General features: G+C 44.3%; 1 protein-coding gene across 1 annotated transcript in view; it reads right to left on the reverse strand.

Annotated features, from left to right (window-relative positions):
* Positions 1 to 21,864, reverse strand: part of ATG2A (autophagy related 2A) — a 2,189,461-nt gene that overhangs the window by 716,620 nt on the left and 1,450,977 nt on the right. The window contains exon 33 of the mRNA XM_069207806.1: positions 15,392 to 15,613. Within this exon, the coding sequence (XP_069063907.1) occupies positions 15,392 to 15,613 (222 nt within the window). The remainder of the gene's footprint in view (positions 1 to 15,391; positions 15,614 to 21,864) is intronic.

The raw sequence follows: 21,864 nt of genomic DNA on the forward strand, positions 1-21,864 counted from the left end.
GGAATGTCCATCCTGCCTGGAGGAGGTGTCAACACCCCTTTCAGTGCACTTTCAGTCGAAATCACATTAGATACCAGGCAAAAGGTGGGGGCTAACTATGCCAAAAAAATGTGCTTTCCTACACCCGAGATAGAACAAACAGATTCTTATTTTTCCTTACTATACTCAGAGTGTGCAAGACCTCAGGAAGAACTATGTAGAACTCTGAGGGGTATGCATAGCTACATCGGTAGGAGTGCACTAGATGTTAGAGACAGACATGATGCTGAGAGAGGCAGTCTTCCAGACCCTGGAGAGGGCTCTGGCTACAAATCTGCACTCCTCAGAGAATGGGATATGGCGCAATATCAGGTGTGTACAGTCTGGGGACAATTAGAAAAACATGTCCGGCGGGCTGGGAGGCAGAGACTTTACATAGAGGAAGACTGGGCAGGACGCTTACTGGCGAAGGTGATTAAGGTGGAGACATTGGTGCAAGTATACTGGCAGTGAGGGACCAATAGGACTGTACAGTGTTGACCCAACAGTCCATCAATGAAGGCTTTGCCACACATCTTCAGGGAGTGTACACCGCACCTAGTGGTGTTGATGAACAGTTGCTCCCTGCATACCTGGCAGCACAGCTGACACTGAAGACAGCCAAGTCCCCTGGGAGAGATGGCTTACCAGCAGAATTCTTTAAAGCATTTGGGGGGTCCTGGTTGACAAACTACTGCCTGTTTATGCTGAAGCACTAGATACGAGGGGGTTCTCGGACTCGATGAGGGAGCCTCTTATTATGTTGATACCAAAACAGAGGAAAGACCCTATAGAGGCGGTTTCCTATAGTCCGTTCTCCATGCTAACCGTAGACTAGAAGATCCTTAGCCATGTTTTGGCAGTGTGCCTGATGCCTCACCTCCCACGTTTGACCGATAAGGACCAAGTAATATTTATCCCCAGACAAAACACACTGTGCAACCTTCCTTGATTGATGCATGTCTTTCACGCCCCTCACCTGGCAAATGACCCATACGCTCTTGCCTTTTTAGACATCGAACATGCTTTTAATTCAGTGTGCTGGGTCTATATCTGGCAGGTATTGGGTAGAGTGGGACAGGGTTGCAACTACATCAAGTGGGTTAACCTGCTGTACAAAAGATCGATAGCTCAAGTGCACAGTGGCTGCTACGTCTTGACTGCAATATCATTACAGAGGGGCACGCAATATGGCTGCCCGCTGTCGCCTCTGATCTTTGTCCTAGCAATGGAACTTTTGGCATGCCGTCTTCTGCAGGTCTAGAGAGAAGAGCTGCTACTGATCGAACAGCTACATCTTGAGGTGTCTCTGGAAGGTAAGTAGGGCCTGTGTCTGTCGTAGGTGGGTGGGAAGAGTCTATCATGCTGTCGGACCTATATCCGGAGGGATGATTTATCATAATGCAGGATGGGTTTGAGACATTTGGCCTGGGTCTGGGTCAGTTCCCCCAGTAAGTCAAAATAGCAGCCACGGTTTGTGGCCTTCATTTCCCAAGGTCCCTAAACACACATAGATGTTAGTATGCTATTCCTGTCTGGAGGCCTTAAGTTGATAACACACTTGTATCGTGCATTGCACGCTGACAGACTATTTGGGACGCTGAAAGTGGAGAAGATACCATTAGCCTCAAGGAGGGGGTAAAAACGTTTGATGATTGTAGGAGGCTGGCCTGGCTTATAGTGGGTACCTTGTGGTACTTACACCTTGTGCCAGGTCCAGTTATCCCTTATTAGTAGATTAGTAGTGTTCTAGCAGCTTAAGCTGATAGAGGTAACTATAGCAGAGCAGCTTAGGCTGAAGTAGGAGACATGCAAAGCTGCTACTATACCACTTATATCATATGCACAATATCATAAGAAAACACAATACTCAGAGTTACTAAAAATAAAGGTACTTTATTTTAGTGACAATATGCCAAAAGTATCTCAGAGGATATACTCCCTTAGGAGGTAAGTAATATACACATAATATACACACAAAAACCAAAATCAGCTAAGTAAACAGTTAGAAAAGTAGTGCAAACACTGTAGAACACAATAGAATGCAATAGGAGACAATAGGCTTAGGGGCAACACAATCCATATACTCCAAAAGTGGAATGCGAACCACGAATGGACCCCAGGCCTAGTGTAGTGTGTAGAGGGTCGCTGGGAGTGTAAAAAAACATTAAGGGTGTCCAAGATACCCCACCCCTAGACCCTGAAAAGTAGGAGTAAAGTTATCCTACTACCCAAGAAAGACAGTAAAGTCGAGATAGGGGTGATTCTGCAAGGACAACAACTGACTGCAAAACACTGAAGACGGATTGCTGGACCTGAGGACCTGCAAAGGAAGGGGACCAAGTCCAAGAGTCACACAAGTGGAGCCCACTAAACCCCGGATGAAGGTGCAAAAGGACTGCCTCTGGGTGGAGGAGGCCGAAGATTCTGCAACAACGAAAGGTGCCAGGAACTTCTCCTTTGGTCAGAAGATGTCCCACGACGTGTTGGAGGATGCAGAGTTGTTTCCACGCAGAAAGAGCACAAACAAGCCTTGCTAGCTGCAAGAGTCGCGGTTGAAGGTTTTGGGTACTGCCAGGGCCCAGGAAGGACCAGGAGGTCGCCCCTTGGAGGAGGAGACAGGGGGCGCTCAGCAACAAGGAGAGCCCACGCAGAAGCAGGCAGCACCCACAGAAGACCCTGAACAGGCGTTCACAAGATCTGAGCACGACGGTCGACTCAGTACAACAACAGGGGGTCCCACAAAGTTGGAGTCCAACTCAGCGAGTTGGGCAATGCAGGACGGAGTGCTGGGGTCCTGGGCTAGGCTGTGCACAAAGGAAGCCTTGCAAAAGTGCACAGAAGCCCGAGCAGCTGCAGTTCACGCAGTACACAGGATTACTGTCTGGCGTGGGTAAGCAAGGACTTACCTCCACCAAATTTGGACAGAAGGGCCACTGGACTGTCGGGGACACTTGGACCCAGCTCCTGTGTTCTAGGGACCATGCTCGTCAAGATGAGAGGGGACCCAGAGAATCGGTGATGCAGAAGCTTGGTGCCTGCGTTGGCAGGAGGAAGATTCTGTCAACCCACAGGAGATTTCTTCTTGGCTTTCAGTGCAGGGTGAAGGCAGACAGCCCTCAAAGCATGCACCACCAGGAAACAGTTGAGAAAGCCGACAGGATGAGGCGCTACAATGTTGCTGGTAGTCTTCTTGTTACTTTGTAGCGGTTTTGCAGGGGTCCTGGAGCAGTCAGCGGTCGATCCTTGGCAGAAGTTGAAGAGGGAAGTGCAGAGGAACTCTGGTGAGCTCTTGCATTCGTTATCTGATGAGATACCCACAGGAGAGACCGTAAATAGCCTACAGAGGAGGATTGGCTACAGAGAAAGGTAAGCACCTATCAGGAGGGGGTCTCTGACGTCACCTGCTGGCACTGGCCACTCAGAGGTGTTCATTGTGCCCTCACACCTCTGCATTCAAGATGGCAGAGGTCTGGGACACACTGAAGGAGCCCTTGGGAGGTGCTGGTCAGGGGAGTGGTCACTCCCCTTTCCTTTGTCCAGTTTCGCGCCAGAGCAGTGCTGTGGGGAATCCCTGAACCGGTGTAGACTGGCTTATGCAGAGATGGGCACCATCTGTGCCCATCAAAGCATTTCCAGAGGCCAGGAGAGGCTACTCCTCTCAGGCCCTTCACACCTATTTCCAAAGGGAGAGGGTGTGACACCCTCTCTCAGAGGAAATCCTTTGTTCTGCCTTCCTGGGACTGGGTTGCCCAGGCCCCAGGGGGGCAGAAACCTGTCTGAGGGTTTGCAACAGCGGTAGCTGCAGAGAAAACCCCAGAAAGTTAGTTTGACAGTACCCAGGCTCTATGCTGGAGCCCCGGGGATGCATGGAATTGTCCCCCCTAATACCAGAATGGTAATCGGGTGACAATTTCATGATCCTAGTCATGTTGCATGGCCATGTTCGGAGTTACCATGACGACGCAACATATAGGTATTGACATATATGTAGTGCACGCGTGTAATAGTGTCCCCGCACTCACAAAGTCTGGGGAAATTGCCCTGAACAATGTGGGGGCACCTTGGCTGGTGCCAGGGTGCCCTCACACTAAGCAACTTTGCACCTAACCTTCACTAAGTGATTGTTAGACATATAGGTGACTTATAAATTACTGAAGTGCAGTGTAAAATGGCTGTGAAATAACGTGGACGTTATTTCACTCAGGCTGCAGTGGCAGTCCCGTGTAAGAATTGTCTGAGCTCCCTATGGGTGGCAAAAGAAATGCTGCAGCCCACAGGTGATACTGTCCTATCCTGGTGACTGATTGACACCTGATCTGTTCGATATAAGTCAATAAGGACGCTCAATGAAGGACCACACGCCAATTATGAATACAATTTAGCTTTACTAGAATTTCAGGTAAATGTATGCATTTAGCACGTCAACAATAGTAGAATAAGAATAGCAATGAAAAGCATCTATTTATATATGAGTACACTACAAAGAGCATCTATGCATATATAAGCAAAGAGTTCATTGACAGATATAAGCTTTGATTAACTGTATACCAAAATGCATCACACTACGATGTTCAGGAAGCAAAATATAAATAAGTTGAATACTTCAGATAAGCTTTGATTTACTGCACACCAAAATGCATGTTTCAATTACTGCAGCAGGCTCACATTACGATGTTCAGAAAGCAAAATATAAACGAGCTGAATACTTCAGATTAGCTTTGATTAACTGCATACCAAAATGCATGTTTCAATTACTGCAGCAAGCTCACACTAAGATGTTCAGAAAGCAAAATATAAACGAGCTGAATACTTCAGATTATAAACACAGTGCAAGCATAATAATCAATCATAATAATAGAGCAGAGAAACAAAGGCCTTTCATCCCTGTGTGGAACTTAACTTAGTCAACAAAATGCTGGGAAGCCCTCTACCGCCCGCTTGGACTTCTCCCCCTTTCAAGCATCACGGTCTCTGAACAGCAAACAGGGAGGCAGCACTGGGTCTGGAGATGAAAGCTTTCACAACCCCATCTGTGAGCTTCAAATCCCTCACCCGCACTTCAGTGCTTAAATAACTCGAAGCTTCGATTCTCTCTCTTTCTGGCATTTTCTAGCTTTGTTATCAGCACTTGTCTCTTGGCTGCTCTGCCCTTCCCCAGCCTTTGTTTTCATTCCATCTTCTCCCTGTACTCTCGTTCTCAAGGTTGAGACGGAGTCTCCTACACAAACAAGCTTGAAAATAACATCATGAACTTTTCCACGTCGTTAGGGGGTTTCAGCAGGCATCACACTCATCTACACTGCTCAAGCTAATTAACCCTTCGCGTCACAATGTCTTCCGCACCTTTCCCTATACTTATCAGATACAGTTAGGCACCACACAGGGAACACATACAGGGCATACTTTATGAGCAATGGGGTCCTGGCTAGCAGGATCCCAGTGACACAAGCAAAAACAAACATACATACAAGTAAAAATGGAGGTAACATGCCAGGCAAGATGGTACTTTCCTACAATGATGGTGTGTGCAGGGTCTTGATTAACGCTAGATTCAAACTGGTGCAATTAATCTTTGTGCATATGGCTTACCTATACCTAAGGAGAGTGAATATAATTTACCCTGCCAGAAATGAGGGGTGCCCTAGGTGCTGGGCCGTGGTGGCTGATTTCTTGCACGTCACGTTGTAATGTCCAATTATTGCTGCTTACTGGATGGAAATACTAGCACAAATTTGGTGAATAACCGGGTAGGAACTCCCCTGTAGGATGAAGTAGTGATTGTTGGGCCTACTTTCTGATAGTGCCAAGAAGAAACTGAGAGACAGTTTATGGTGTTGGGTCTTATGGTGGCTAAGAGACGTATCGCTATTGGCAGGCTGAGTCCCAGACCCCCTCTGTGCCGGGACTCGATGAGGGACCTGCTGGAACGGAAGAAGTGCATATATGACGGTCTCGACAAGATGAGAGGGTGGGAGATGACTTGATATCCCGGGGTGTTATGGTGCAGGCAATGGCAGGGCATCTGGAAGAAGATAGGTCTAGATAAATGCCTCAGGCACTAAACAGTGCAGGTTGGTTGACAGCAGGCGGGGATGCGGAGTGGGGGGTGGGGTCATCTGTGTTAAGTCGAACAGTGGTTGCAGGCGGCAACCAGGAATGCAACTTATATGCAGATGCTCTTAAAGTTATCCCTAAATAAACTGATTGAATGCTACCTGGAAACGGGAGGTGGGGGACTGGGTAGGGGCTTCTGTTGGTTATGTTGGAGGTTCCCTCTGTTCTTTTGTTAAAAAAAAAAAAAAAAAAAAGCTACTGGTATGAGAAGGGCGCTGTTATGGACAGCTACTCGTAGAGACTTGGAGTATCGCTAATACTTTGCCTGTTACTGGACACTGGTGTACTATCTAGGAAATATGTCTTGGCATGCTGTATGTACTCCTGTGCTTGTCAAAATGCCAATAAATATAATTGGAAAAAAAACACTATCACATGCTTCAAAAGCGATCCAGCAAGTGACTGTGATGGGTATCACCACGCTTGGGGCCTTATATGGATGGTACATACCTTATATTAGACAGAGAAAGGAGGAACCTGCCTCTTTCGATTTATATTTATATTGGCATATAAAAAGATTACAATCTTGGTTTCCACACCTAACCCTTACCACATAAGGATACCCCGTCCACGTTCACAGCTCTGACACTGGTGCTTGCCTTCACATTGCTAAGGGGCTTAGTTACCAGATTATATAACATGACACTGGAAGCAGCCACGGGTACTGAAATTTGGGATAAGGTTAAATGGAAACGAGACCTGAACAGGGAACTTACTGTAGTCACATGGAGGTATTGCTGCCAACAAATTAAATAGTCAGCATAGATTACTCCACTTTAAATACTTACATAGAATAAACTATACACCTGCTCATTTATATGCAATAGGCCACATAGCAGACCCAAGTTGTCGTCAATGTCACTGGCCTGTGACGGGCTACTATCATGTGGCCTGGACTTGTTGTCTACCTATCCGTGCCTTCTGGAACTCTGCAATCAGAATTCTCTAAGAAATTATCTCTATTTCCATTCCCCCTTCCCCACTTCAGGCGTCACTGGGATTTGTCAATGATATCCCCAAACAAACCAGACATTTTAAATCAATTGGCTTACTTCTAGCAAAGTGCAGGTTTGCCATGAGATGAGGGAGAGGCCCTGCTCAGAAAGACACAGGACTGGGAAGATGATCTAGTCTACTGTAACTACAATATGAGCATTTTTGCTTCCACACTCCCCATACGTTATATCAGGCTCCTAGTCTGCTCTTATCTCCTTTTTCGAGATGGCCCGTTCATTCCCGAAAAGTAACATCCATCTGATAATCTGTATGCATGTCTAATGCCTCCAGCAATTATAAATTCTACTCTGGATGTAAACAGGCAACTGTGTTTGGAGGTTAACACCTGTAGCATTGATGTTTATGTTGAATTAAACAGTGGACATCATTGACTGTACTTGCTTATTTTAGACATGGGCAGGACATATCTGTTGTAACAGTTTAAAAAAATCTCTAAATAAAGAGAAAAAACCCTCAGGTTTCTTGGGAAAAATTAATTGAGAGGAGTTATAGATGAGCCTCCTCTGGTCCAAGGCAATAAGATCTATTGGCCCATTTCTCAAAAAGGATTATGGGCCAGGTATACAAATATTTTTTATAACTCCAACGCTCCTATTAGTAATTTGCAACAGCAAAAATGTTTTTTGTAATTTACTAAACGCATTTTAGGTTTTCTTAACTTTTTACAACTTCTAAAATGGGTTTAGAAATGGATAATGAATCACTATTTGGAAGAGGCAAGTTGTAGGCATCCCTTCCAAACAGCGATACCTATCAATATGTTTCAATGGTCTAGGACCGAAATAGCACTGTAAACCATTGATATTTTACTGCCTCCTAAGTTGAGGTGATTCCTCATTTGCAAAAGGGAAGGTGTTCCCTTGGAAATGTAATAAACACCTTTGCTAGGGAGTAGTCAGTGTCCCACATGACCACTGCAAACTTCCAAACAAACCAAAAAAAGGTAAACACTTAAATGTATCCCCGTTTCCTTTAAGGAAAACAGGCTGCATTCGAACAAAAAAAACCTCTAATGAAAGACAATCATAGACATAGTAGTCTGCTGACCCCAACAGCCCCCAGTGCTGTGATGGCATCCACTTGGAGTGAGTAGTAATTGGAAAATATACTCATGAACATTAATGTGATAAGACGGCGACCCACTTCAAATCTTAATTTTCGAAACTGACCTATTTGTACATAGATCAGTTAGGAAAAATTGCGACCAGTATTTTGAAAGCCTTAAATAGTACATCTGGCCAAATGCCTCTAAAATCAATATCTTCGCTGTGGTTCAAGCTAGGGGAGGAGGGCCTTGAAGGGAAAGTGGGGATGGACGCTGGTTTTCTCTGAAAAGGCAGAAAAAGGACCCAGAAGAGCAAGATGAAGGATCAACTGGCCTAAGGTTATTCGTCACCACTACTGAAAGAATGTTGACAGGCACTTCCTGTGACGCATTAGAGAACTCAAGAATTGTTTTACACTTGTGGGAGTAGAAGAAGAAGCTGCTACTTGACTGCCTTTTACTCCACTTCTACCCTCTAAAGGGCCAAAAATGTTGAGAATGCTGCTGGTGTTGAAGTCTCTGAGCTCGTCTTGGTTGAGGGTACTTCCTGTACTTATGATCACATTTTCATGCAGGAAAGATCAACCCCAAAGCATGAGCAGTTACAAGACGCTCTTTAAACCTTGCTAGAGATACATCAGCCTTTTCACCAATATATATTTGACCATCAAAATGCATGTTCACCACCTGGGCCTGATAGTAAGACATGTAACCACAAAATCATGCGGGACCCCATCCACCACACCATCACATCCATAGTGTCCAAGCCAGTCTACATGGCCTGTTTAGGGGCAGATATCCCATCCTGAATGAGGGCCATAGACAGGTGCTTGGAATATTATGTTAATTCAGAAGCAGCTACCAATGTAATTTCCCCCAAAGCATTGGAGTATTTTACTAATAAATAAGGCAAGTTGAAAAACTTCAAAACACAACTGCCACAAGCAAAAATCTTTTGGTCTAAGGAACGGATTAACGTGGTCTCCCTTTCCAAAATAAATTAGCTCGAAAAACACACAGTTTGCTGTGAGAAACAGACATCTGCACCACTATGCTTTCCAGTCTCAAATGGGTTAGGATAGACAAAGGATCTGCAGGACCTAGCTTATATTTATGAGCCATGGATCTCTCTTAGGCAGAATCATGTTTCAACCAGGCTTCCTTAATATGATCAGTAAGTGCTTTGTTAAATGAAGACATTGCCTCAGAGTTTTCCTTTTTTTCTAAAATCTTGTAAACAACAAACCTCAACTTCGTCTGCTCTGTGCCTAATGAGATATTTTATGTCTCACCAATTTTTCTTATGACTGCAGAATACTGTGCTCTCTCTACAGAGAACAGAGCATCTACTGGAGAAAATCGGACTCTGGTTATTGGTACGCTGAACTGGGACTCCAGAGATCAACTAACTTTACTGAATATGTAAAATCTGTAAACCGCAAACTGTCCACCTCACTGTCTTAATGTTTCTCACCAAAATCTTTAACTGCCCAACTGAAACATTAATTGGTCCAAATCTGAAACAAAGAAATCCTCCACTGTTTTCAGATACTCTGATGTAGACTCTCAAATGTCTAGCAATTCTGTTTCCTTTAAGTAAGGCACTGTTTTCTTCTTGGAAGTCTTTAACCTAGACTTAGTGGAGCCTAAATTTGAATTTGGTACAACAACATCTCTGGCTGACTTCACCTTAGAAGAAGAAGACAGCTGCAGATACTGGAATCAGTGCTAGAAGTTAAACAGACCTTAATTTGAGCTCTCCTAAAGAAGCCTTAAAAGCGGAACGAGACAACCTTGCACCAGTGCCAGCAGGAGCCTTGTGCAAAGGATACATAATATTCACTTCCGAATGTGAACCAGAGGACTGTTGGTATAAGATGGACAACATAGCCTTTCTTAAACTCATCTTGCTGCTGAGCTGAGGTCCCTTTGGGGAGGAAGCTAACTTGCTGTACAGATGGGCATAAGAGAAATTGTCTCGGAGGATGATGAAGAGGATGTCTCCATAGACCTCTTGTGCATTCAAAGTTTAGAATAATGCTCACTCTTTCTCTTCTTAGGTCTCCTGGAAGGATGACCCATAGTGACTGGGAGTGGTCCCAATCACCTGAACAGGATGGCGACTTCAAATTCAATGTGTATGAAGCCATTAAGAGCTTTGTCTCCCTCTCTTCTTAGTCTGCTTCAAGTCATGAGACCTACACAAACTGTGAATACCAATCAGCAACTGACATCTGGAGCGGACAAGAAGTACAAACAATTCAAAAGAAACATGAAGAAAAATATGTTTTTGTTTTGTGACAGCAAAATAAAAAATAACAGTTGCTTTAGATTCACATCATTAAGGTATGGTGGGACAGTAAATCATAATGGAAGTCCTCACAGCTTTGTGGATGCCGTTGTACAGCACCACCAGGTTGCAGTGACATGCTATGGCATATAAATTTGCAGTCTGTGCCTTGAAGGGAGGTTCAGGTGCAGTGTCTTATGAAGCGTCCATCCATTAGAATAGGAAATGATTACCCCATCCTTCGAAAACTATAAAAACAGCTGTGAAAATTATATTTTCTGTCGAACCTGCCTGATTTTGATAGCTGGGAAGTGTGTGATCTTAGCACAGATAAAAAATTGTTAACAATGGTTTTAGAAAATAAACCCATACAGTTTTATGCACAGCACTCTTTCTCCCCATTTTTTTAAGAAAAAAAACCTGTTTCGATTATTTTGGCTATAGTCGATGGTCACATCAAGGTACATCACAAATCCTGTACACCTCTTTAATCACCAACACGCAGGAAAAAAACATAAAATATTTTATGAATGCTTAACCGTGAACTGCCCAAATTTCAAAATAGCAGCAATGGGAGAGAATAGTCTCAGAATTTGAAGGGTAATCCGCCGAGTAGAGAAGAACAAGTTACTTACCTTTTGTAATGTCTTACATGGTAGAGACGTATTCTATTTGCAGATTCCTTACCTTAGAGTTTCGCCCAGGCATCAGTCTGGATCCGGAGATTTTTCTCCAGCAGTACCACTGTGCACTGTGTAGGTCAACTCCACGTCCATTGTTGGCCTTTGCCACTGGATATGACTTCGTGGGACCTATATAGGCAACACCCCGACGCACTGACGTCAGTTTTTTTTTCACAACTTTCCACACCAGAAACACAGAGGCCAAAAAAGCACTGGCCACTGGTGTGTCAAAACTAGACCCCTGAAAAGGAAGTCCCTATCCCTAGAAATTTTTGCAAAGCAGGGAGGATAGGTGGGTCGGTAAGGAATCGGCAACTAGAATATACCTCTATCAGGTAAAGCGTTACCGAAGTTAAGTAACTTGTTCATCTGACAGAGACTTCCAGTTGTACAGTCCTTACTTTAGTATAGATACCCAAGCAATACCATCCCTGGAGGAGAGTCTGCAAACCAAGATCATACTAGGAAGTTTGGTGAATGTGTGCAAAGATGCCCACATTTGTGCCTGACAGATGTCCAGGACTGAAACTCCGCGTGCTAACGCAGTGATTACAGGTGTTGCTCTGGTACATTGAGCACGCAAACTCTTTGGTGGTTGCTTTTTTTAGCCAATTGTCCTGCCATTTGATAAAGTTTGTTTTGACCAATGACTTTGTGTTTCACCACTGCGCATATTAGTTGCTCAATGTTCACCAGTAGCACATGGTACGTTTTATTCAGTTTAGCCGCCTATGGGCTTTGACATTGCATTAGTCTGTATTGTGCCTTTTGGCTTTGACATGGCATTAGCCATTACTTTCTATATTCAGTTGAGCCGCCTATGGGCTTTGACATTGCATTAGCCATTACATTCTGTATTCTGCCTATTGGCTTTGATATGCTGTATCCAGTCTAGCCGCCTATTGGCTTTGACATTGCATGCCTATTGACTTTGACATGATGTATTCAATTTAGCTGCCTATTGACTTTGACATGCTATTAGATATTCTGCCTATTGGCTTTGACATGATATTATACATTACACTTTGTATTCAGCTTAACTGCCTATTGGCTTTGACATGATATTCAGCTCCGCTGCCTATTGGCTTTGACATGATATTATACATTACACTTTGTATTCAGCTCCGCTGCCTATTGGCTTTGACATGATATTATACATTGCATTTTGTATTCAGCTCAGCTGCCTATGGGCTTTGATATGATATAAGACATTGTATTTTGTATTCAGCTTAGATGCCTATTGGCTTTGACATGACACTAGACATTGCATTTGATATTTAGGTTAGCTGCCTATTGCCTTTAACATGACATTGCATTTGATATTTAGGTTAGCTGCCCATTGCCTTTAACGTGGAGTTAGACATGGCAGTTGAGAATCTAAGCTGTATTTTTCCAAGCTGTGTTTTTGCACCAGAGAACCAAGATGTTTTGCTCTCACAGTAGACTAGACCTGATAAGAGAGAGTACATGGGCGTTGTTTCTCTTCCCTTGAGCTTGGGAACAGGAGTAGTCTTGGAGACCTGGCCAGTCTCCAAAAGGCTTGCTCAGTTTCCCAGGTCTGAGAGGAGGGGGCACACCTTTGTAACGAATGTAACAGGCTGCAGAGAGTGAGATTCGAATCTGCCGGACCTCGTGCTGGAGCTTGGCGCCAGCTGCCAGCATCCCGTGTGGGTAGATGACACTCTTTCTCGCGGCTGACAGGGGTCATCAGCTTGCAGACCTTAGAAAGATGTAGCTGTAAATAGTTCCTACACGGTGAAGTATTTGTTTTGCTTTGCATTCAATATCTTATAAATATAACCTGCTGTGTATATTGCAAACTGATATATTTTGTTTGATTAACGCGGACTTGAAAGCTACTAATTCGTCATTCATTCATAAACATTGTGGTTGGGGAAGAATAAAATAACAATAAAAGTCTTCTTTGACCTCAGAAGTGCATTTCTGTTGTGTTATGTTAGTGCTTAGAAATTAAATAAGAGGAAAGCACTACACCAATACATAGTACGTTTCAATGCAGAAAATGACCCATCTAAAGATGGTTCTCTTAAGCACTGCCTGACCTTTCTGCACACCGACATACCCAACAAAGAGTTGATCATCCACCCGAAACTCTTTGGTACGATTAAGGTAGAATGCTAACGCTCTTTTTGGATCAAGGTGGTGGAGTCTATCCTCTTCCTTAGAAGGATTTTAGGCAATGTGTAGCACATTTTAATGCAGAGAACGATCCATCTAGACCTGGTTCTCTTCTGCACTGCCAGAGGTTTCTTCGCACCCACATACCCAATAAAGAGTTGATCATCCACCCAAAACTCTTTGGTATGACCAAGGTAGAACGTTAAAGCTCTTTTTGAATCGAGGTTCCTTCTAAGGATGTGGAGGTGCGTAAAAAGTAGGCAAGGTGAATGATTGGCCCACATGAAAGGGCATGACCACTTTTGGCAAAAAGGAAGCCCTGGTGCAAAGCACCACTTCGTCAGGCTGGATGGAAAGGTTGGATGGATTGGATGACAAGGCCTGCAGCTCAATCCCCCAGCGGGCAGATGCATTGGCTACAAAGAAGGCTGTTTTTAATGTTAGAAGCCTAAAAGGACAATTGTGAAGAGGCTCCAAAGGAGCACACATGAGACATGTCAGAACTAAATTCAAATCCCATTGGGGCATGATGAATGGTGATGGAGGAAACGTGGGTAAGAGCCTTAAGCAATCTACTAACAATAGGAGACTTAAACAAAGAGGGTTGGTCAGGTAATCTCAGAAATAGCAGACAAATAACCTTTGAGGGTGCCGAACGCAGAGACCTGCTGGGCCAAAGAAAGTATAAACAAGGAGGACCTCTGAAAGAGGGGCAGAGAGGGGGGTCAACAGACTTGTCTCTTCACCATGCCACAAATTTATGCCCATAGGTTTATACCGTTTTGGTGGAGAGATGCCTAGCTAACATTATATATTTTGGACAATAGGTCAAAAGCCGTTAACTGCTGGCACTCAATCTCTATGCAAGAAGGTGGAGACTAGACAGGTTAGGGTGGATAACCCTCACCTGCTGCTGCGACAGAAGATCCTCATGAAGGGGCAGTGTGATCAGAGGATGGATGGCCATGCTAAATAGCTGGGGATACCAGACTCTTCATGCCCAGGCCGAAGCCACAGGGATTACTTGGGCGCGGTTATTCTTGATTTTCTTGAGCACTCTGGGCAGAAGTGGTATGGGTGGAAAGGAGTACATGAGGCCTGAGCTCCACTCAAAACAAAAAGCGTTGCCAAGCGAGTGCCACCTTGGAAACTCCAATGAGCGAAACTGTTGACATTGCACATTCTTTGTGGAGGCAAATAGATCTAACCACAGCTCTGCCGACTGCTGAAAGAAACCTTGTGCGACCTCCGGATGGAGACACCATTCATGATCGGCCAGGCATTGTCTGCTGAGTTTGTCTGCTCTGGCATTCAGAGAGCTCACCAGATGTTGAAACACCAGGGAAATGCCATGACATCGCCCGATGACAAGATCTGCAGGGTTTGAATCTGGTCTTACGTGACGATATCACGACGCACAAGGAGTGTAGACACTAAACAATCTTCAACAAAAAGTCATAAAGACCAGTTAAAAAGGGACTGAGGGATAGCTGATCTTCAGATCAGCGCTGGCTGGTGTGGAGAGAAAAGAACACACATCAGCTCACCGGGGTGGTGCCTACGTAGGTCCCGTAACGTCATATTCGGCGCACATGACGCTCGTGACTGACACGGAGCCGACTGACACCACCTGACAGCGCGCAGGGGTACTGCTTGAGAAAAAATCTCCGGATCCACACTGATGCCTGGGCGAAAATCTAAGGTAAGGAATCTGCAACTAAAAGTCTGAAAATGTGTTTAAATGAAATAGCATTGTGTTAACTGTGTGTTGACAGTTAAATATGTAGTAGGACTTCAGAATGTGAATTTAAATTGACAATCTTCCTCAAACCCATAGAGCACTCCCAGGATATAATGATCAAAAGAAATATCTTGTGGAAACTAACTGCTGATTGATTTCACATCTGAGGCATATATTACCCAATGTGGCAATGAATTTTATCAAAGATTTGTGCATGAAAATTCTCATAAAATCACAGAATGGAAACCTCTCATTTTATGGTGTCCTCTGCCAATGCATCCAGCTGTGTCTTCCTTGAGCTACATGCACTAGGAACATAACCCAGAACATTACTTACTTACCATGTTGGAGTGGGCCCTTCGAGGCATTTTTTCACTGGTGTACAGATAGAGGAACTTGTTAATCCGAGACGAGGCCAGGCGGTCACGGATCTCTAGTTCCTGCACAATGAACACCTGGCGTGATATGGGCAGCTCCTCCAGGTCAGAATTTCCCATACGGTCTGCCAGAGCTTTCTCTGTGGGCAACGAAGCAGCAGGATAGGCTTCATGCTGGAAACTCACCTAAATGATAGAGAACCAATAGACTGTGAGTTTGTACATCTCAAAACAGCTTTGTTGTAATAGTGGCATACATGTTGTTAAAAATATACAGTTTTATTGGGTTTCTGGAACAATGAATAACCATTTTTGAGTTTTCCCTCCTACTGTGGAAAAGGCAATACAAGAGCAGGTCCTCTGGAAGCTGTCTATTTTTGATACTCCCTTCCTTTCAAGCCTTGACCAAATACTTAAACAACTGGAATGCCTTCCTAAATTATTTGATTCTGTTGAGTTAGTACAGAAAATCCCTCTTATTATACAACATGCAGGATTTGTACCCTGAATAATTACACTTGAGATAATATAGGATGATTACCTAAGAAGTGATGGTGATAAGTAGAAAGTGCTTAGGATATTAAATAGATAAGACAGGTGCTTTACAGAACCAACTTTTTGCTAGTAAACCTACAACATAAAACAAAGGCTGTATTACAGGTGACATATTTTAGCTCTGTTGAATATTTGTTCAAAATAAGGTACCCCAAGTATGAAAACAACTGTTCTGAGATCTCACGATGCAGTGCACTTAGCAATTGGTGAGTGAAGAATCTCTCAAACTCCTTCACAATCCCTTGCAAAAAACAGAGAAGCTTTAACAGAGGTACATATGAACCTTCAAAGTGCAGCAAAATGTACGCTAAAAGAGGACATCTCTAGTCACAATTAAATGAAATATTTTCCATTTCAAGAAATATGTATTTCTGGTGCCTTCACTAGTGTTAATTTAAAATAAAAAATTGTTTCCTACCTTCCGTAACAATATCTCTTGTGGATACTATATATTCCAGCAGATTCACCATCTCATGAATATTCACCAGCCACCAGACTGGGCACAAACAGCTTTTCACCATGAACACCCTTCCAGCGCCACTAGGTGATGCCACACTACCTCCGCTGAGGTTTCATCATCTCCAGGAATACCAACATGACATTATGTACTGCGTCCACTGGTGTTTGTTCTTATCATTTTTACACATCCCACAATTACATCAGATGATACAAATGTATAACGCCACTAACTCACCAGGGGAGAAGGCAAGGCAGTAAGGAATCTATTGGAAGATATTGTACCCATCAAAAAGGTAAGTAACTTTTTCTTCTAATGGATACTTATTTCTGCAGACATCTCACCTTATAAATAAGTCCCAGAGCAACATCCTCAGGAAGGTGAGATAGATAAGGCAGATTAACCAAGGTAATCATGCAATAAAGCCCTGGCAACGTATCCATCACTGTGTGCCTGAGCTGTTAGACAGTAACGTTTTTCAAAAAAATGTAAGGAAGATCAAGTAGCTGCCTGGCAACTATCAGCTACTGGAATGCCTCTGGAGAGAGCAGCAGAAGCAACTAGGGCCCTCATGGAGAGGGCCAGAACATGAAACGAAGGGTATTTCTTAGCCAGTTCGTAAATCATCTTTACACAAAGGAGAACCCAACATGAGATCCCAGAGCTATCATGTCACCCAAATGAGCATCCCAGGCGACCAAGGAGGCGTCCATAAATAATGTATCCTGCAACTGCTGAAGACTGAAGGCACACGTCTACATGAGATGGGAGGGGCAACTCCACCACTTGGAGGTCTACAATGAGCAGCATGAAATCTCATCGCCTTGTGATACCAACTGATGTACGAGGCCCAAAAAGTACACGATTTGGAGAACCAAGATTGAAGTTGGATTCAGAAACATCAGAATCATACCCCGAATAAGTGGAATCCTGCAAGGAGGAGGACAATCCTCCATACAGGTTCAGTCCAACACCGCTTATGAAGGTCAGCCTCTGCATCAAGCGAAGGCGAGTCTTCTTGAAGCTGATGGTAAAGCAGGATGGTCATGGTGCATTGAAGATGTTCTACCCCTAGCACTGGGGCTCCACCTTCACCAGCCAGTAATACAAGTATGGAAATACATGGCATTCTGGCTCTTCAGTGAAGGCATGTTTGAGTTTCTTACCTTAAGCAGAGAGTTTTCTAAATGCTGCAAGGGTATATATTCTACTCTAAAGTCAGTCCTAGAATATTTAAAGAAAGTGCAGCTTTCACAAAATAATCCACAAAGCTTATTTACTATTTTAACTCCATTCTTGAAATATTTTGGGAAAAGTTAAAAAGTAACCAATATTTTAAAGAGGGGTTGAAAAGCCTTGAAGTGCTGCTTTAGGCCAATACTCAATGCAAAAATCTTTCAGAAGTTAGTGAAGCTGCCACAACAACTAGACCTTTGGTGAATAGTCATGGAGTGACAGACCAAATGGAATAACTGCACACTGACAGCCAAAATCGCATGGTTTATCTGACTTGCCAAAACTATGTAGGGAGGATCCGTAGTTGAAATTCAAGGCATGTTTAAAAAAAAAAATGATCTAAATGTTACCAGGCCTGCATGTCCAGTGACTTGAATAACCTACTCGACCTAACTGCAATATACTTGACCATTAACTGGTCTCAAAATTGTGTGAGTCTAGGCAAATATTCTATTTTACAGAGCCACCTTTTTCGTCATTATCACTTATGAGGGCACCTTCAAACATGAGAGTTGAGCAATTCTGCTGAACATAAAACTCTGTTTGATTTAACAGAATAGGCTTTTGCTTCATGTATATTACGAATCTAGCCCACATGACATACACATGACCCTTGACTTGCTTCTTAGGTCACTAATAGCATTGTCATCAGGGTGGGGGTAGGAATGTTTCTCAGTTCACGTTTCAAAATTTACTTATTTAACTATGTTACTAAAGCATGATGTGATCGAGTACTGCCATTTAAATACAGCACAATTTCCATTGAAATGACCACAATTTTTCTCACTAATATGCAGTTTTACAGAGAAAACTATATAGTACATATATATTTATATATTAATCTGTGGAAACGTGGTTGCAGCAAACAGATCTATCATTTGCGCATCACCAAGTAAAGCGTTCTGATTTGTTTTCATTCTATTAAAATCTTTATTTCATTACACAGTTACAAAAAAAGTGCCTTCATAACTACTAAAATATATTTTGAAAGGTGTGTGCAGTTCAATTATAAGGTATTTAAATGTGGGTTAGAAAACAAAGCAAAAACAACAAGTGATGGACGGAATGCTGAACATTGTCAAACACTCACCCCCAGTCATAGATCTGGGTTTAATCCATCGTTCTTTTGCTCACCATGCCACCCCAGTTTGGACCCAGCCATATGCAAATCAGTCTTGACACTGTTCCTCATGGGAACAGTCCAGACCGAATTGCCAAGCCAGGTCCTCACTGGACCGGAAACAAGCATCCTGGGACCGGTTTCGGGGTTTCACCCCTCATCAGCCAGGCTAGCTTGAATCCAGTGGCGTGGGAAGCACGGGACCCACGTCTGGGCATACCCTTCCCACTTAGGGCGACAAAGCAAAAACAACAGGGTCAAGACTGATTTGCATATGGCTGGGTCCAAACTGGGGTGGCATGGTGAGCAAAAGAACGATGGATTAAACCCAGATCTATGACTGGGGGTGAGTGTTTGACAATGTTCAGCATTCCGTCCATCTCTTGTTGTTTTTGCTTTGTCGCCCTAAGTGGGAAGGGTATGCCCAGACGTGGGTCCCGTGCTTCCCATGCCAATGGATTCAAGCTAGGCTGGCTGATGAGGGGTGAAACCCCGAAACCGGTCCCAGGATGCTTGTTTCCGGTCCAGTGAGGACCTGGCTTGGCAGTTCGGTCTGGACTGTTCCCATGAGGAACAGGGTCAAGACTGATTTGCATATGGCTGGGTCCAAACTGGGGTGACATGGTGAGCAAAAGAACGATGGATTAAACCCAGATCTATGACTGGGGGTGAGTGTTTGACAATGTTCAGCATTCCGTCCATCTCTTGTTGTTTTTGCTTTGTCGCCCTAAGTGGGAAGGGTATGCCCAGACGTGGGTCCCGTGCTTCCCATGCCACTGGATTCAAGCTAGCCTGGCTGATGAGGGGTGAAACCCCGAAACCGGTCCCAGGATGCTTGTTTCCGGTCCAGTGAGGACCTGGCTTGGCAGTTCGGTCTGGACTGTTCCCATGAGGAACAGGGTCAAGACTGATTTGCATATGGCTGGGTCCAAACTGGGGTGGCATGGTGAGCAAAAGAACGATGGATTAAACCCAGATCTATGACTGGGGGTGAGTGTTTGACAATGTTCAGCATTCCGTCCATCTCTTGTTGTTTTTGCTTTGTCGCCCTAAGTGGGAAGGGTATGCCCAGACGTGGGTCCCGTGCTTCCCATGCCACTGGATTCAAGCTAGCCTGGCTGATGAGGGGTGAAACCCCGAAACCAGTCCCAGGATGCTTGTTTCCGGTCCAGTGAGGATCTGGCTTGGCAGTTCGGTCTGGACTGTTCCCATGAGGAACAGGGTCAAGACTGATTTGCATATGGCTGGGTCCAAACTGGGGTGGCATGGTGAGCAAAAGAACGATGGATTAAACCCAGATCTATGACTGGGGGTGAGTGTTTGACAATGTTCAGCATTCCGTCCATCTCTTGTTGTTTTTGCTTTGTCGCCCTAAGTGGGAAGGGTATGCCCAGACGTGGGTCCCGTGCTTCCCATGCCACTGGATTCAAGCTAGCCTGGCTGATGAGGGGTGAAACCCCGAAACCGGTCCCAGGATGCTTGTTTCCGGTCCAGTGAGGACCTGGCTTGGCAGTTCGGTCTGGACTGTTCCCATGAGGAACAGGGTCAAGACTGATTTGCATATGGCTGGGTCCAAACTGGGGTGGCATGGTGAGCAAAAGAACGATGGATTAAACCCAGATCTATGACTGGGGGTGAGTGTTTGACAATGTTCAGCATTCCGTCCATCTCTTGTTGTTTTTGCTTTGTCGCCCTAAGTGGGAAGGGTAGGGTATGCCCAGACGTGGGCCCCGTGCTTCCCATGCCACTGGATTCAAGCTAGCCTGGCTGATGAGGGGTGAAACCCCGAAACCGGTCCCAGGATGCTTGTTTCCGGTCCAGTGAGGACCTGGCTTGGCAGTTCGGTCTGGACTGTTCCCATGAGGAACAGGGTCAAGACTGATTTGCATATGGCTGGGTCCAAACTGGGGTGGCATGGTGAGCAAAAGAACGATGGATTAAACCCAGATCTATGACTGGGGGTGAGTGTTTGACAATGTTCAGCATTCCGTCCATCTCTTGTTGTTTTTGGTTAGAAAACAAACCTGACATTGTCCAGCCTTACATCTCACACTGTATATCACGATTGTCAAGACAGTTCACTTTACAAAATCCTCTAACTGAGTCAGAGGAAGAAAAGTAAACACCAACCATCCAGATGAAATAAGCAGCAAACTGTGATAAGACATAAACTGACATATGACCTCTGCCTCTGAACGTAGAGCAATTGTGACAAGATAAAAACGAGATTTAATGGCATCTGTATTGCCCATTCACTTTCTGAGTGAAAAGAACACCTGTTCTTGGTCAGCTCACCAGTATGGGCCAAAAGGTCCTAAAAATAGCTGGCCCTGATTAAATCTGCCTCGTCATAGCGAATGGGTGAGTTGATTTCTCGAGGCTTGCCAGGGAAAGCAACCTATCACCACCATACATTGGCAGAAGAACCTGACAAGTTTTTTGAAAATTTTCTGTTAAATAAAGATATTTGGGAGGAATAGATCCAGAATGGTCTGGTGCCCCAATCCTTTTTGGGAGCCAAGAATTAAAGGAAGTAAAATCCAGTTCCCCTTCTAATCAAGGGTAACCACTTCTATGGACCCTTTGTACAAAAAAGTAGTAACTTCTCCCTCCAAGATTGCAATGTGTGATGTAGAGCACTTCATAACAGATGGATAGCAGTATGGTGTGCAGTACAGAAAACAAAGAGTATAGCCCGAAAGATAAGATGGAGCACCCAGTGATCTGCAATTATTGTCTGTATAATCAATGGTTAAGTGGGAGACCTTTGTTTCACCTTTACCTCCATTGGAACCTGATGGTGAAGGTAGAAGTCGGAGATTTGAGGCAGCAGCTGCTAGAGAGAAATATAGCTGCCAAAGGGACTGGTCTTACTGGGAAGGTTGCAGCTGTCCTCTAGAGAAACTCAGGAAGCATCAGTACTGTTAGTGGAAATAGTTCTGTGGAAATGCTAAGCCCGGTAAGTATGCTAAAGTGCAATCACTTTTTAAATGTTCCAAGGAAAAGTCTGCCTTCTCCTCAAAGAGCCCCTTGCCTCTGAAGGGCATGTCCATTAAGGTCACCAGGACA

Source organism: Pleurodeles waltl, chromosome 9 (assembly GCF_031143425.1).
Source record: "Pleurodeles waltl isolate 20211129_DDA chromosome 9, aPleWal1.hap1.20221129, whole genome shotgun sequence".
In the NCBI taxonomy this organism is placed as follows: Eukaryota; Metazoa; Chordata; class Amphibia; order Caudata; family Salamandridae; genus Pleurodeles; species Pleurodeles waltl.